We start from the raw sequence: 14,624 nt of genomic DNA on the forward strand, positions 1-14,624 counted from the left end.
TTTGCCTCTTCTTGATTGGGTGAAAAACTGTATAAAGGGCTGTGTTTCATTTCCAGGCAGGAGTCCGGCCTGGAGAGAGCTTGAAATCACAATAAAGAACCTCTGCTCTGAAGGCAGCCTGCCTCTGCATCTGCTCACTGCCACCAAAGCTGAAATCACTTTCTAGTTGCCCCTGGCAGTGGGTAACACTAACAATATGACAGCTGTATACACAAACCCCTGTTCTACTTTTTGGCACAGCTCCAGAAGTTCCCCAGAGCAGGTGAGAAGAAAGAAAAAGCAGGGGAAAGAGAAACAGTCCAGGTTATGGTCCTGGGCAGAATCCTGTTCACTAACAGTGGGATTTTCTTCTTTGAAATAAAAACTGTAGGGGGTGTGGGTGGAATTTATATGTGCATTCTGAAAATTTGGGTTGAAAGAGTCATAATACTGTGAACCTCTCCATGGGTATTGCACTACTGTTTCAAAAGTTTTTTTCAAATGGAAAATAAGCTTTCCATGATGTCTCGCACCTAAACTTATGCATGAAATAATCTAGGAATGTCCAGTGAAATCCAATTTATTAACATTATCTTTGTGCTGTTGATAGAATTGCAGTTATTTGGAGGTAGATGCAGCACAGGTGGCAGCATTAAGTGCTTTATCCCTTCATGCAGCTGCTTAAATTATTAACACTTTCCTCCCCAACATCTTGCCTTCTATGCACTTCTGTGGACAAACATTTCAACAAGTCTTTCTCAACACAATGACTTTCTCAACACTTTCCCCTCTGTATTTTTCCACTGGCCAATCTGTGTGTTTGAAAGACACCTGAGGAAAGCACACTGGGGAAAGCAGCCTGTTTGGTAAACCGCTGCAAGGATGCCCTATAGAACCACATTTGAGGAGTCTGGGCAGTTTGATTTTTTTTAAAGAGTATTCTTTCAGAATACAAACTTCTGCTGAAGAAGTTAAGGAGTTGCCGAAAACATTATTTGAAATTCAGTGTAAGTCTTTGATGCTGCTGTTGTGGTGACACAAAGCCATGGATATTTTCTTCTTTTATATGAGAAATGTTATTTTGTTTGTGTGTCCATGTGGCATGCACATACTTGGAAAGATGCATGATTTTAATGAAGAGCTGCAAAACTAGAGATATTCCAGGAAGACTTTGGTATCAAAATATATGTAGTCTGAAATTATGGCTTTGCTGTTTTCAGTAGGGTTTGTCTCACCAGATACTAGCCATAATAAATGGGAGAGTTAGACATAGACAAGCCTTTATTGGCATTCCAAAATACAATAAAACAATAAAACAATTGTCTATAAAAAACAGATAGATACAGCAGCCATGGGAGAGTTGTTCCGGAGGAGTATTTTACAGATGAAGAAAGGATACTCAATATTACTACTATCACAGGGAAATTGAAAATATTAGATATCCTTTTGTTGGGGGGGATAGCCACAAAAGCACTGTGGATATCAATGCCAGGGATGAAGCATAGTTTAACATTAGGAATATATTATTATCGCCCCCCGACCAAAGCACAAGAGGGATTCTGAGGATGGAAAAAAAAGAAATTAGAGAGCCAACAAGAAGTAACAAAATGTACGTGGTAATGGACAGCATTTTAACTATCCCCATACTAAACTGGAAAAAAATGCATGTTCAGGGTCCATAGTAAGGAGAGAGCATTCCTGGATATGCTAAATGACTGTGGCTTAGAGCAGATGGTTGTAGAACCAACCAGGGGAGAGGTGATCCTAGATCTAATTCTATGTGGGACCCAGGACCTGGTGCAGGGAAGTCCAGTGTTGTTGAGCCGATAGGGAACAGTGACCACAATGCTGTCAGATTTCCAGGTACTCTCTGCATGCTGTAATCGCGACAACTACTTAATGCAAGCCACATTCGCTCTGTGAAGGGAAATTTCTCAAAGATGAGGGGGATAGTGCGCAGGAAGCTGAAAGGGAAAATCAAGAGAGTCAAAACTGTCCAGGATGCTTGGAGGTTATTTAAAAACACAGTAATCGTTATCACAATTAAAAAGATAGCTTCTTTTCACTATCTATGATTTGATTAATTTCATTTATTTGTCAGCGCAGGGGGGGGAAATCTGTCAGTTCTTTGAGATTAGGAACATTTTTGCTTAATGCTGAGCTTCTGTCAAGAGATTAGTTAGTTTATTTGGTCGTAGAGAACTGTGTGAGTTTTGAATTAAATAAAATGGCAGCTTCATTTCCCACACTGTATCAATCAACTGTATCAAATGGTTTCCCACACTGTATCAATCAACACTCATTTACAATGCAGGCCTTAGAGAGAAAACTAATTTATTTATGCTAATTCTTTATTAATGTGCCAGCTTCCAAGCCTAACATGATAAGTGATGTGCCCTTTTTTTTACAGGTAATGAAAAAGGTTAACAAAACTGTCCCCAGATGGTGATTGTGAGTTTACTGAATCTGCAAAGAATCGAGAGGCCTGATTCTGAACTAGAAACTCCAGAAACAGTCCTCTTTTATTTGAAGACAACAGTAGACTTTTCACTCTTTCAGTTGCAAAATCTTCTGCCATTACGAAAGTTTTAGCAGCTGTTAGATGTGGTCTAGTTTTGTAAAAATAGTAATCTACTTGAAACTAATAAAGAAGCAGCATGAGGTAGGAAAAAAAATAAGACAAATATACTTTCCTCTGAATGACCGCCATTCACATGACAGTTTCTTATAGTTATGTGTTGGTTGTTGGGGGTTTCTTTGCACTTAAATAAAACCAGTATCTTTGCACTTAAATAAAACGCCCCTGATTCAAGGAAGATTCAACAGTTAAGGGGTTAAAAACAGGATGTATCTGAGCAAAGATGATACACATTTATCAGAAAAGTAGACCTGTCATGTGTGACGTGTTGGTCTTTTCGTATTGTCATGATAGCCCACGGATTCTGCATCTGAGGAGAGAGTGGACATTGGCTTCTTCTGCTTCGTGGTGCTCTGGAAGACAGCATGACCCTGAAATGTGGCTCAGCAACCCCCTTAGTTGACGGAGTCTCTGCTGAGCAACCTTCATGTTGTAGGACCTCTGAGCATCTCTGGTGCGAAGGGTACCAACTGCCCATCCTTCTAAATCTAAGTGACTATGAGGTCAAACTTCTCTTCCTCGGACTGTACTCTCACTTAGGATTCTGCTACTGGGAGAAAGGGACACATCTCGTACCACCTCCCGTGAGCTGCCCTAAGGTTGAAAGAGAGAGCTGCATTCCCTCTTGGCCCACATATTTTTAAAAACTTGCTACCACTCTACTTTCCCTTGATAGGTACCTTGACATACAGGATGTGAGCCTTGTCTGCTACTCTATTTTCCTATCCTAATAGCCAGAGAACACTAAGCAAATGAAGGGCTGGTGACAGGGGCGTCCATCCCATTGGGCAAAGTGGGCAGGGAGGGGTCAAATTGGAGAAGCAGCTCCTCAAGGGAGACGAGCTCAGGGCCTCAGTCCGACCTCATGCCACTCCTCCCCGCCTGCTGCGGGAGTGTCACAAACATTTCCCAATCAAGCCAACTCCGGCATGAAGGGAGAGGCTATCGGGAGGGGTGGGGGAGAAAGTCACAACCCTCCCCCCCCCTCCGGTCTGGAATGAGTTTAATCTGTTCAACAAACAGACAAAGCCCTACACAAAATGTAAAAAGTCAACTCCACTGCCAAATTTGTCAGCTTGGCTCCTCTGCAGCAACAGTCATTGACCAGAAATAGATACTTTCCGAGGCAGGGGTATTGCAACCATCAACAGACCATCAGTACCACACCCCGTCCCATCTACGCACCTCAGTTTAAGAGGTTTAGAGAGAGAGGAAGGAAGCCCTAATCAGTCCCCCCACCCAACTCTGACAAAGGGAAGGGGCTGGTGGCTGCATGTGAGGGCATATCTGTTGACGGGCTTTCCTGTTTTGTTTTTCAGTTGGGAGATGGTCACTTCTGATGCCCGAGTTCTCCAGAAAATAAACGTTGGTTACAGTGTGTGGATTTTGTCTCATTACCAAGCTTCTTATTGTCAGGATTCTTCTCTGCCACACCACTACTTTTGCCAGGGGCACCGCCTCAGCCCACCTATGCAGAGAGGCATCTTTCGCATGGTCCTGGGTGATCCAGCATGGTGCACCTCTGCCTGCAATACACTGTGCTGGCAGACACCCTGAGTTGACCTTAAACCTACCCTGCCTCACAGATCTTCAATGTGTGGGGTCACCAACAAGAATAGGATTTGATGGGCCTGAGAGAAGGAAGAGGAAGAGGCTCCCTGGGACATGTGTTCCAGTTCCACTCCAGTGTCCAGTGTTTTTCATCTCCCCACATTCACCCTGTTAAGCAGGGCATAGTGAAGATTCAAACAGATCCTGGTGAATGTTGGCATCATGAGCCGATTTTTCTCCAGAAGTTGTGACCCCCCCGTTTCCATTATAGACATTAAGAAGGGTTTACCCTTTTCAAAAAATGCATGACCGGTGGCTCCACAATGGGCAATACTTTTGTCACAAAGAATGTCTTCCCTGTTTGGGCGAGGCCACACCCTTGGCACAGTGGGCGAAGGCTCTCCCCATCTGAAGTTGCCACTCCTGTGGGGCTCCTAAGGTTTTTTTTAAGTGCAGCCAAAAGTTTGACTTTTCTGAAACAAAGCAAGCAGCAACATTTACGTGTCCTAAGAACATTCTCCTACACTAATATCCTGGACACAGAATACTGGCGGGCTGTTAGCCAAAGAGTGTGTGGGACTTGTGTGCGTCTCGCAAAGTGAAAGAGGTACTGCGTGCACGTGAGAAGGTTTTTGCAGTCAGGAGTGGCTGGATAAACAATTTCTCGTGGCATTAAACAATTAAGTTTTTCAAGTTCTTTGTTCTAGCTCATTATCCCTTGATTGCAGACAAGCTCTGAAGAGAGGTTTGTACATACCTTCAAGTCACAGCCGACTCATGGCGACCCCACCGGGTTTCCAAGGCAAGAGCTGCTCAGAGCTGGCTTGCCATTACCTCAAGGCCACACATGGGCTAGAGAGTTCACAGAGAGAACACGGCGTCACTCAGCAGTCTTCGTGCAGAGGAGTGGGAAATTGAACCCTGCTCACTCTTAAGCTTTCCTATGAAACACAAAATCTTTTGCATTGTTTTCTTAAAATGTATTTTTTTACTTTATGTTGCCTGGCAGGAATAGAAAGCACACAGAAGGAGGCGGAGGATGTATTTCTATTATTCAATCTGGTTTTGGCTTCCTCTGTCCCTCGCCCACTCTGGGACTCACCTTTGCCAAAGAATCTGCTTTTGCAAAGAGCGGGCTCTGTTTGTGAACTGTTCTGGCGTCCGTGTCAGCCCTGACCTCACTTTCCCCCCTGAGACAGAACACTTGGATCTGTCAGGCAGCAACTTGACCTCCGTTCCAAGCAGAGCCCTTGGATCCCTCTGGAAGTTGCAGGTTCTCCTCCTGAGTGACAACTACATCAGCGGGGTTGGAGAGAGGGCCTTCGCTGCCCTAGAAAGACTCCAGAAACTGGATATTTGTGGAAATGAGATTTCATTTCTTGGAAACAGTTTTTCGCTGGGATTGATTTCTCTCCAGGAGCTGACTTTGGCCTCCAACCAGCTGCAGAAGCTGCACTACAAGAGCCTCAGAAACTTTGAAAACCTTCAGAAGCTTAATTTGCGAAACAACAACATCTCCTCCGTGGAAACAGGCGCTTTCCGCAGCCTCACCCGCTTGCGCCAGCTGTATCTTCAGAACAACCGCCTCCACACCCTCCACAACGGAGTGTTTTCTATGTTGCAACACTTAGAGGTTTTGAACTTGGAGGGCAACATGATCAAACACATCGCTCCTGGGGTCTTTACTTCATTAAGTAACCTCGCAATACTGAACTTGGTCCAAAATAAAATCGAACATATCCGATTCAAAACATTCCTTTCTCTCCAGACACCCGGAACTCACATCTTGCTCTCGGACAATCCATGGTTTTGTGACTGTGACCTTCAAAGGGTTTTTGCAAAACTGCACAGTGTCCGGAGGCTGATCTTGGACGACTATCATAATGTGACCTGCTTGGAGCCCCCAGTTCTGAGAAATCTCCCCCTGTCCTCTGTGGATACCCAGCTGTGCATTGCAGAGACAGTCACCGTCCTAGTGATAACATTCACAGTCTTTGTGACGGTGGTGGCTGCCATTGTGATGGCCGAAAGGAACAGAAAGAAAAGGACAGGCAAACACTGGAGTGAGGACAGCGAGGTCTCTTATGAATCGCATCACTGAATGAACTATTGGAAATCTGGCGTATTTCGCAAAATTTAAATAACTTCTTCAGGTTAAATGTGTACTTCTTGTATCCCTTCAGTTATTATTTTGTGATTTTCTCATCATTCCAAATCAAATATTTAAATATGTATCCGTCATCTATGCTTTTTTAGAATGTCTGATATCAAATTTATGGATGCTTTCCAAGGAGTGAGATAATATTGAAGTCCTGTTTTAGAGACATTCTCTATTGTTAGAACTCACTGAAAACCGTTCACCTTTTATGACCAAAAATGTCTGCAGCTCCTTAGAATCTCTGATCCTAAATTCTGTTCTCATTTTGCAATGCAAAATTTGCCTTGACTTGTAAGAAAATATGTGTTTTTCCAATTATTAACAAAAGAAGACTTGATGTAAGTATATTTATTTTAAAGTATTATTTTAAAATTCCCTTACTTGAAAATACTACAGGTCTAAAAAAGTTGTCATGTGGTTCAGATGGTAACATTGCAGGAAGCCATTGTCAAAACCAAAGCGTTATCCGAAGTTCAATCTAACAATCATGTTTTTTTACTTACAGTTTGCTTTTAAATTGTTTTGACTAGTTCAGTCTCTGGGCAGCTCTCTTGAGTCAATCAATGAGACAGTTCACAGGCCAACCTTCAACATCGGTCAGTGGTTTGCTTCTCTCTGCAGGCAATAGTTTGGGTCCAAAACAGTGCCTGGGAAGCAGGAGCCGTCTCCCCCCAGCTCTTGGAAGCAGATGTCCAAGTGATGTAAAAGATCTGCAGGGGCAAGCAAGAACTGCAAAGAGGGCTCCGCTGAGAGTTTCTTGGATCCCACCTAGTGTGAATTCTACATTTTTAAGGATGGGGGCACAGTGGGGGTGAGGGTGGAAAGTGCTGTTACGTCGCAGCCGACTCACGGCCACCAGCTGGGGCTTTCAAGAGAAGAGGCATTCAGAGGGCCTTTGCTGCTGCCTGCTTCTGCGCAGGCGGAGAGCTCTGAGAGGACTAGCCCTGCAGGCTTCATGTGCAGAAGTGTGGGATCAGACCCAGTTCTCCAGATTGCGGGTCCGCCACTCTCAATCACCACATCACACTACTTGGATACTCACAAAATGGACAGAATATGACAAGTGGAGACATCATTAAAATAGCGTCTTGTTGCTTGGCTATCTTGCTTTCGGTCCCATAACCCCACTTGGCAAGAGGGTCTTCAATCTATGGCTCCTCCAGGTGTCCAGAATTCCTGAACTACAATCACCGTTTCCTGCTTGTGTGGTGGGGCTAAGTAGCAGTGCTGATGGGAATTGTAGTTCCTGAACATCTGGAGGGCCATAGTTTGAAGATCCCTGCCATAACCCCTTGTATGATATTCCAGAAGACAAGACACAGCAGCTGTGAAGACTGAATGTATTTGGCATGTTCTATGTGTTGGATTGACTGATTGCAGATCCCCGGCATCCCTTCCAGTTCCAGAAACGCTGCTTCTCAGGGTCGTGATGGGACACGTGGGGGTCGGGGGGAAAAGGCAGTAGCAGCAGCAGCCCTGCAAAGTATCACCCCCAAAAGTGCCTACGGAATTAAATGGTCACAGATGATCATACATGGTTTCGTATGGGACCAGATGCATTGAATAGAGATTTAGGAGCAGTTATGGGCAAGACCACAAGGAGGGAATGAAACCTCTTCCTGGTAGCCAAATATTATTAGAGATGCAGCAGCAGCATCCAGACAAGACATGCAGCACTCTGAATAAGAATGGGAAGCAACCACATCCAACTTTCTTCTGTCTGGGAGAGGATGGCCGATGTGCTTCGCAAGTGAGGGGCACACGTGTGGGCACGTAGATACTACTGAAGAATAAGGCTTAGTGTCATGCCCCCACAGAGGCTTTTGTTATTTCCCCATTAAGATTCAGTTTCCCCATAGTTAGCATGGTTTTAGTTCTCTTTGTTAAAGTCTTCACAAATGGGAGGGATTTTAGCTAGCCCCTGCCCCCTTTAAGACACATTTCCCAAGAGGGCAGTTTCCCTTTCTTTTACCCAGCAATCCTCTGTTATTTTTTTAGCTCTAGCCAGTCAGTCTGAGCAAGGTGCCAAGGGTAGCTAGAGACTGTAATATTTGTGACATATATGGTGGTCCATAGTAGTCTATGGTGATATATAGAGCACAAGTTAAGGTTAACAGCAATTAGAACCAAAGACTGAAAGAACTGAAAGGAAGCAAGGCACAGTGGACTTTCTTGCAGCCAAGCAGCCAAGAGAAGACATCGTCTACAGCTTCAAATCTGCTCAAGACAAGCCAGTTCTCTGACTTAGACAGACCCAAGGGCGGAGTCAGGGTCTTCATTCTCCTAAGTAATGAACCTATTGTTTCAACTGTTGAACCTGGCTTGTGTCTCCCCCACTCTTATCCTAGCCAAGCACAGGGCACCAAAAACAGATTCACTTTCGTGGGGTGGGGGTGGGGGCAGAAGAACACTTTAGCAAAGTGGGGAAAGGAGGCCTTAAGGGCTGCTTCGGCTGCTCCAGGCAGTAGCGGGGAGATTCCTGTGGTCCTGAGGAGAGATGGGCCACCTTTGCCAGCCAGCCCAGGGACACAGGGTGGGTCTGCTTCTCAATCCCCAAACACGCCCCATGGTCTTGCACAAACAGCGTCCCTTGTCCAAGGCACCCCACAAGCAAGTACCCAAAACCCAACACCCTTCCAGCCTGGCTGGCATCAGGGCCCAAGCACTGCTGCTTGAGGGAAGACGTCTGAGCTCCAAAGGAAGGGGCCTTAAGGAGCAGCAGACTCCTCTCCCCCGGCACCGCGGCTGGAGAAAGTAAAGCATGAGGCAGACCCGAAGAGCGTTCTGTGTGGTTTCCGGGCTGCCTGGCCGTGTTCCAGTAGCATTTTCTCCTGATGTTTCGCCTGCATCTGTGGCTGGCATCTTCAGAGGATGTTTTTCACCCCGTTGTAATCCTTATCTCTCTTATAAGTCATTAATTTGTTGGATAGCTTAGTTATGATGTTAGTTGTTGTTATGTTTATCAATAGTATATTACATATACAATATATTAAACACTAGATATAACAAACCTATTAAATGTAGAAGTTGAACTGTACAGATGTTTTCTAAGCTATACCAAAAGGTAATGAGATAAGAGAATCACTCTCTACATGTAATTTAAATGCATTTATTTGATCTGTATGTCTTTATGTTAATAAAATTATTTTTTAAATTAACAAGAACCGAAGGCCCTGCTGTCAGGTTGGGTTTTTCTGTTTTTGAGGCACCCCAGGAAGGCCAGCCCCCCAGCCCCCACACTGGCACCCCCTGCACACTTTTGCTTTGACCCCTTTGACAGCCTCCGCTGGCCCGCTGTGGTCAGCCCTGGGGAGCTAAGCAGGGCTGGCTCCGGTTAGGACTTGGATGGGAGACCACCAAGGAAGTCCAGGGTCGTTATGCAGAGGCAGGCGATGGCCAACCAGCTTGCCTTGAAACCCACAGGATTGCTGTAAGTCAGCTTCGTGGCATGAAGCGAGCAGCAGTGGCGTAGTGGTGAAGAGCAGGTGCACTCTGATCTGGAGAACCGGATTTGATTCCCCGCTCTGCCGCCTGAGCTGTGGATATTCAGTTTGTCCAATATATCTGGGGAATTCAGATTAGCCTGTGCACTCCCACGCACGCCAGCTGGGTGACCTTGGGCTGGTCACAGTTCTTCGAGCTCATCAGCCCCACCCACCTCACAGGGTGTTTGTTGGGGGGAGGGGGGGAAAGGAGATTGTCAGCCCCTTTGAGTCTCCTTACAGGAGAGAAAGGGTGGATATAAATCCAAACTCTTTTTCTTTTGTGTCTAAACACACTATAATGTTCGAGAGAACACTACGGACAGTAGGTCACAGACAGACGCCAACCTTGTTTTATTCCTGGGACTTGGAGGAATTCTGCTTCCAGTTTTGCATCAATCACCTGACTACGGTGACTCAGACTCCAGGCTTTGCAGAAATGGGCCATGACCTCCTGAAGAACTTCATCAGCAAAGCCGGCAGAGTGGGAGCATTTAAAAACTGAAGGACCTTTGCCAAAAAAAACAGAACTGCCACTCACCCTCAAGTGCCCAGATCCTGCCTGGAGGCACAGACACAAATGCAATTTGGCTTCAGACAGGGCTTTGCAGGTCGGATGCCCTGCAGCTGGAAGGAAACACAACCTCACGGGTGGATCAGGAGCTTTAACAGCACAGAGCTGCCCTAAGACCACCTTGAGGGGTTAAATGTTGTGATGGGGACATCTGGGCCACTTTACAGTCCTCAGCCGCTTCCTCCCCTGTTGACAATGGACTTTTTGGCTTTACTACAATAATTTTTAAAGAAGGTACATTTCTATCATTCTAATCCCTACTGACCCAGTTGTACCAGCAGGGAAGTAAAACACACTTTGAAAGTCAAATAGCATGAAGCTAGAAAACCTCTTTTTTCCCAAGCTATGCTAGGATGGAGTTCTGAAGTGACAGATCAAATATGCTGTATGTCGTTTCAAAAACAAGAGTTACAAAACTGAAGATAATCAGTGCTTATTTTAAAAAACTTTTATTTATTCTTAAAGGAGTAACATTAGTATGCAGAACAACACTTCTAATGTACAACTGCCAATTATCTGGAATATACAATCATAATAAAAATAGGCTACTTGCAGTTTTTTGAGTTGAAGTCTTAAATAAAGCCATTTACTAATAAAATCCCAGGACATTTCAGTTTCTCATTCTTTACATATTCAGTGTTCACAATCCCAGTACTGATTCGTATGGACCCAGTGCAGCTACAGCCATTAACTCTGTATAGCATTTTAATCTTTCCCCCTGCTCCTGATGAAGAGAAGCAAAGGGCACGTTGAGAATTCTGTACTGCAGAGGGAAGAATTGCTATTCTGGCTTTCGAAATAATTTAGTGAAATTCAACCCAGGCTAGCTGATAAATAAATAGGTGCATGTTTTCTTACATTATAATAGGGGGAAAGACAGAAATGTCAACGAGATACAGGGTTTTTTTGTTTCAGTAGTAAGTGTAGACACTGAGTTTACACCTCACTGTCAAGTTCTATACCAGGGGTAGGGAACCTGCGGCTCTCCAGATGTTCAGGAACTACAATTCCCATCAGCCCCTGCCAGCATGGCCAATTGGCCATGCTGGCAGGGGCTGATGGGAATTGTAGTTCCTGAACATCTGGAGAGCCGCAGGTTCCCTACCCCTGTTCTATACATAGTTGTAGAGCTCAATCTGGTAGATGCTTCTGCACGCGTAGCTGAGACTCCACGGACTATAATGCGGGAACTGTATTTTTAAACACTGCAGTATTTGGATCTAATTTATAGAAAAGTAAATAGTGCATCAAATTCTAATATAAAAATGACATTAGTGCATTCTGACTAATTCTACTGAAACTTCAAATTTCCCCCAAACACAGGAGTTCAGTATAAATAGAGTAAAATTGTATCAAACCAGTAATACTACATTGGGAAGCGGAGAAATTTTCACTTAAAAATCCTAATTTATATAAACAATTACGTAGATAATATTGTATACATATTGCATCAATAGCATAATCTCTGCAGAAAAAACAAGTAAAAAAGTCCAGCTACCTCAAATTAGCTACTGGTTACAAAAGGAACTAAGATTTGTATGTCAAGGGCCTGGTGAGAGTTTGCAAAGCGCAGAGTGCCCGTGGTCACAGGCTGCCGGGATTTCATTTTTGATCAGGGGTAGAAATGTCAGCTCCGTCATTTAGCTTCTGGTTTTGTATCCTGGTTCGAGTGGATGCTGCACAAGAAAGCAGAACTGTTTGTTAATGGTGCATTTTAAGTTGTGGCAAAGAGGCCCTTTAATTTAAAAAATAACAACTCACGCTGGGAGAAGCCAAACAGCCAATTCATGTTGCATTCATTTTTAGAAATTATTTCATGTAAACATTACTACAAATCTTAGGTTAAATACGCTGAGGTCTCATCAACTCATAGAAAGGCTTATCACACACTGGGTTGTGGAAGTGTGGGCCTCTACATCTCTGCAGCAGCCCAGCTGAGCCCTGAGAAAAACTATTACTGGAAATCTTGTGTCCAAAAATTGCCCAATTTTCTGCCCAGTCAGCCTGACATTAATACCAGGAAAAATTGTAGAGCAGACATTCTTTCAAGTAAGCATGTAAAATGTGGGCTAGACAAGGCTACTGTTAGATGGATGTGTAGTTGGTTGACTAACCGAACCCAAGGAGTGCTCATCAATGGCTCCTCTTCATCCTGGAGAGAAGCGACTAGTGGGGTGTTGCAGGGTTCTATCTTGGGACCAGCGCTATTCAATCTTTTTATCAATGACTTGGATGATGGAATAGAAGGCATGCTAATCAAATTTGCAGATGACACCAAATTAGGAGGGGTGGCTCATACCCCAGAGGACCTGATCAGAATTCAAAATGACCTGAACAGATTAGAGAGCTAGGCCAAAACTAACAAAATGCATTTCAACAGAGATAAATGTAAGACTTTGTGAACTTAGGCAGATAAATATAAGACTAGTGGACTTAGGTAGAAAAAAACAAAATGCAGACATTGGATGGGCGGCATCTGGCTTGAGAACAGCACATGTGAAAGGGATCTGGGAATCTTAGTAGACCACAAGTTGAACTTGAGTTAGCAGTGTGATGCAGCAGCCAAGAAAGCCAATGCAATTGTGGGCTGAATCAATAGAAGTATAGTGTCTAAATCGAGGGACATAATAGTAGCTCTCTAATCGGCATTGGTCAGACCTCATCTGGAATCTTGTGTCCGGTTCTGGGCACCACAATTCAAGGTGGAAAGTGACAAGCTGGAATGCGTCCAGAGGAAGGCAACCAAGAACAAGGAGTAATGGATCCAAGGTGGAGGAAAAGAGTCTCCATCTAAACATTAGGAAGAACTTCCTGATAGTCGGGACAGTTTAACAGTGGAATTCACTGCCTCAGAGAGTGATGGAGTTTCCTTCATTGGAGGTTTTTAAACAGAGGCTGGATGATCATATGTCAGAAGTGCTTTGAGTGTTCCTGCATTGCAGGGGATTGGACTGCATGGCCCTTGAGATCTCTTCCAACTCTATGATCCTACATTCCCCTCCTCAGTTCACCATCCCTGTGGCATTTGTTGATGACGTCCAGCTTTATGAAGGGCTGGAGGTTGCAGGAAGAAATGGGAAAGTTCAGGGGGCTTCAGATAGACCAACTGTATTATCATTTGAAACTAGAAACTTTATCATATGAATGTTTACACAAAATCAGTGGCAATTCACAGTGTCATCTGACCCTCCAATTCAGAGGAGAAGTCCCCAAAACTGGCGCTACAGAGCCAATACTGTATTATGGGAAATGACACACAGATACCAGAGAGAATCTCCTCTTTTGTTGGGTGTGTGCTAAAAAGTTTGTCAGGAAAGTATGTTCTAGAAGTGAATGTTTCCCAAAATTCTGAAGACTCTTTTTTTTTTACAGTACTTCCATTTTGAAAATCTGGATGGTACATAAAGTTTCCAAATGTCTACACTGCTGAAAGGAATGATGGTTGGGTCCAAAAAGTTACCATAGGCTCCCCCAGTGGGATTTCAGCCCCCTCCCCTCATGAACTACAGATCCCGCTGCTGCATTACAAACTGCTTTTTAAAAACTCCAATTTGTCTCAGCAGCAGGTTTGCCCTGAGGCACCCAGGACGGCTGCCACGAAATGGAAACCACCTTGTGCAGCAGCTCTTGGGTGACCTGCCTGTTGTTTTGATGTTTCCAATACTTACTCATTTCTGCAAGCTTCTGCTGGAACTTCGACTCTCCAGAGAGCTGCTCCCTGTGAAGTGGGTTTTTTTAATTAGAAAGAGACACACATGAATTCCACCCAGAAACAACTGCCCATGGCTAGTGGACTAACACAACAGCCAGGTGGTCAATCTACCTGCAAGCGGCAACTGCACTGACTGAATCCTTTTTTGCTTCCAGCTTTGCCACCCAGCCACAGTCCCATTGGGTGAGCCAGAACAGCTGCCTTCTTGATCCCCCCCGCCCCGACCCTCCTGCGCCACTCCCAGCCCATCTGCCAGAAGCTTTTCAAGACGCAAACCAGGCACAGCTCCTCCATCCAGTTTGCTAGAACCAACTCACATGTTGTCAATAAAATAAACTCATTCAGGTAACGCTATTTTCCACTCCTCATTCTTTAGCTTCAACTTTGTAGCTTCTTGTAGCTACACAAACTCTTGTAACACATCACTAAAATAATTACCTTCTGTGAATGTGGATGACTGGGCGTGATAAAATTTTATGTGGATGACTGGGCTTGATAAAACCTTCACATAGAGTTTTAAAAGTTCTCTG

General features: G+C 44.4%; 3 protein-coding genes across 5 annotated transcripts in view; 1 reads left to right on the forward strand and 2 right to left on the reverse strand.

The window, feature by feature from the left end:
- LG01H21orf58 (linkage group 01 C21orf58 homolog) overlaps nucleotides 1-14,624 on the reverse strand; it is a 231,616-nt gene that overhangs the window by 127,772 nt on the left and 89,220 nt on the right. The window lies entirely within an intron of this gene.
- On the forward strand, nucleotides 1,919-6,714 carry LOC125435979 (SLIT and NTRK-like protein 6). The gene is made up of 2 exons (XM_048502522.1): nucleotides 1,919-3,071; nucleotides 3,937-6,714. The coding sequence occupies exon 2, from the start codon at nucleotides 5,208-5,210 to the stop codon at nucleotides 6,267-6,269; it is 1,062 nt and encodes a 353-aa protein (XP_048358479.1). The 5' UTR covers nucleotides 1,919-3,071; nucleotides 3,937-5,207; the 3' UTR covers nucleotides 6,270-6,714.
- RB1 (RB transcriptional corepressor 1) overlaps nucleotides 10,997-14,624 on the reverse strand; it is a 73,329-nt gene continuing 69,701 nt past the window's right edge. Inside the window, exons 26-28 of one of the 2 annotated variants that reach the window (XR_007244953.1) lie at nucleotides 14,051-14,100; nucleotides 11,574-12,058; nucleotides 10,997-11,358 (exon numbers count right to left, since the gene is read on the reverse strand). Coding sequence is in view for 1 of the 2 variants with exons in the window: in XM_048502521.1 (XP_048358478.1) it covers nucleotides 11,985-12,058; nucleotides 14,051-14,100 (124 nt within the window). In the remaining variant the exon portion in view is untranslated. Of the gene's footprint in view, nucleotides 11,359-11,500; nucleotides 12,059-14,050; nucleotides 14,101-14,624 lie in introns of those variants that run through there. The other variant, XM_048502521.1, reaches the window with a different exon arrangement.

Source organism: Sphaerodactylus townsendi, linkage group LG01, assembly GCF_021028975.2.
Source record: "Sphaerodactylus townsendi isolate TG3544 linkage group LG01, MPM_Stown_v2.3, whole genome shotgun sequence".
Classification (NCBI taxonomy): domain Eukaryota; kingdom Metazoa; phylum Chordata; class Lepidosauria; order Squamata; family Sphaerodactylidae; genus Sphaerodactylus; species Sphaerodactylus townsendi.

Excerpts from the sequence above, each read along its gene's own strand:
- LOC125435979 (XM_048502522.1), top strand. The coding sequence starts at position 5,208 with ATGTATTTCTATTATTCAATCTGGTTTTGGCTTCCTCTGTCCCTCGCC.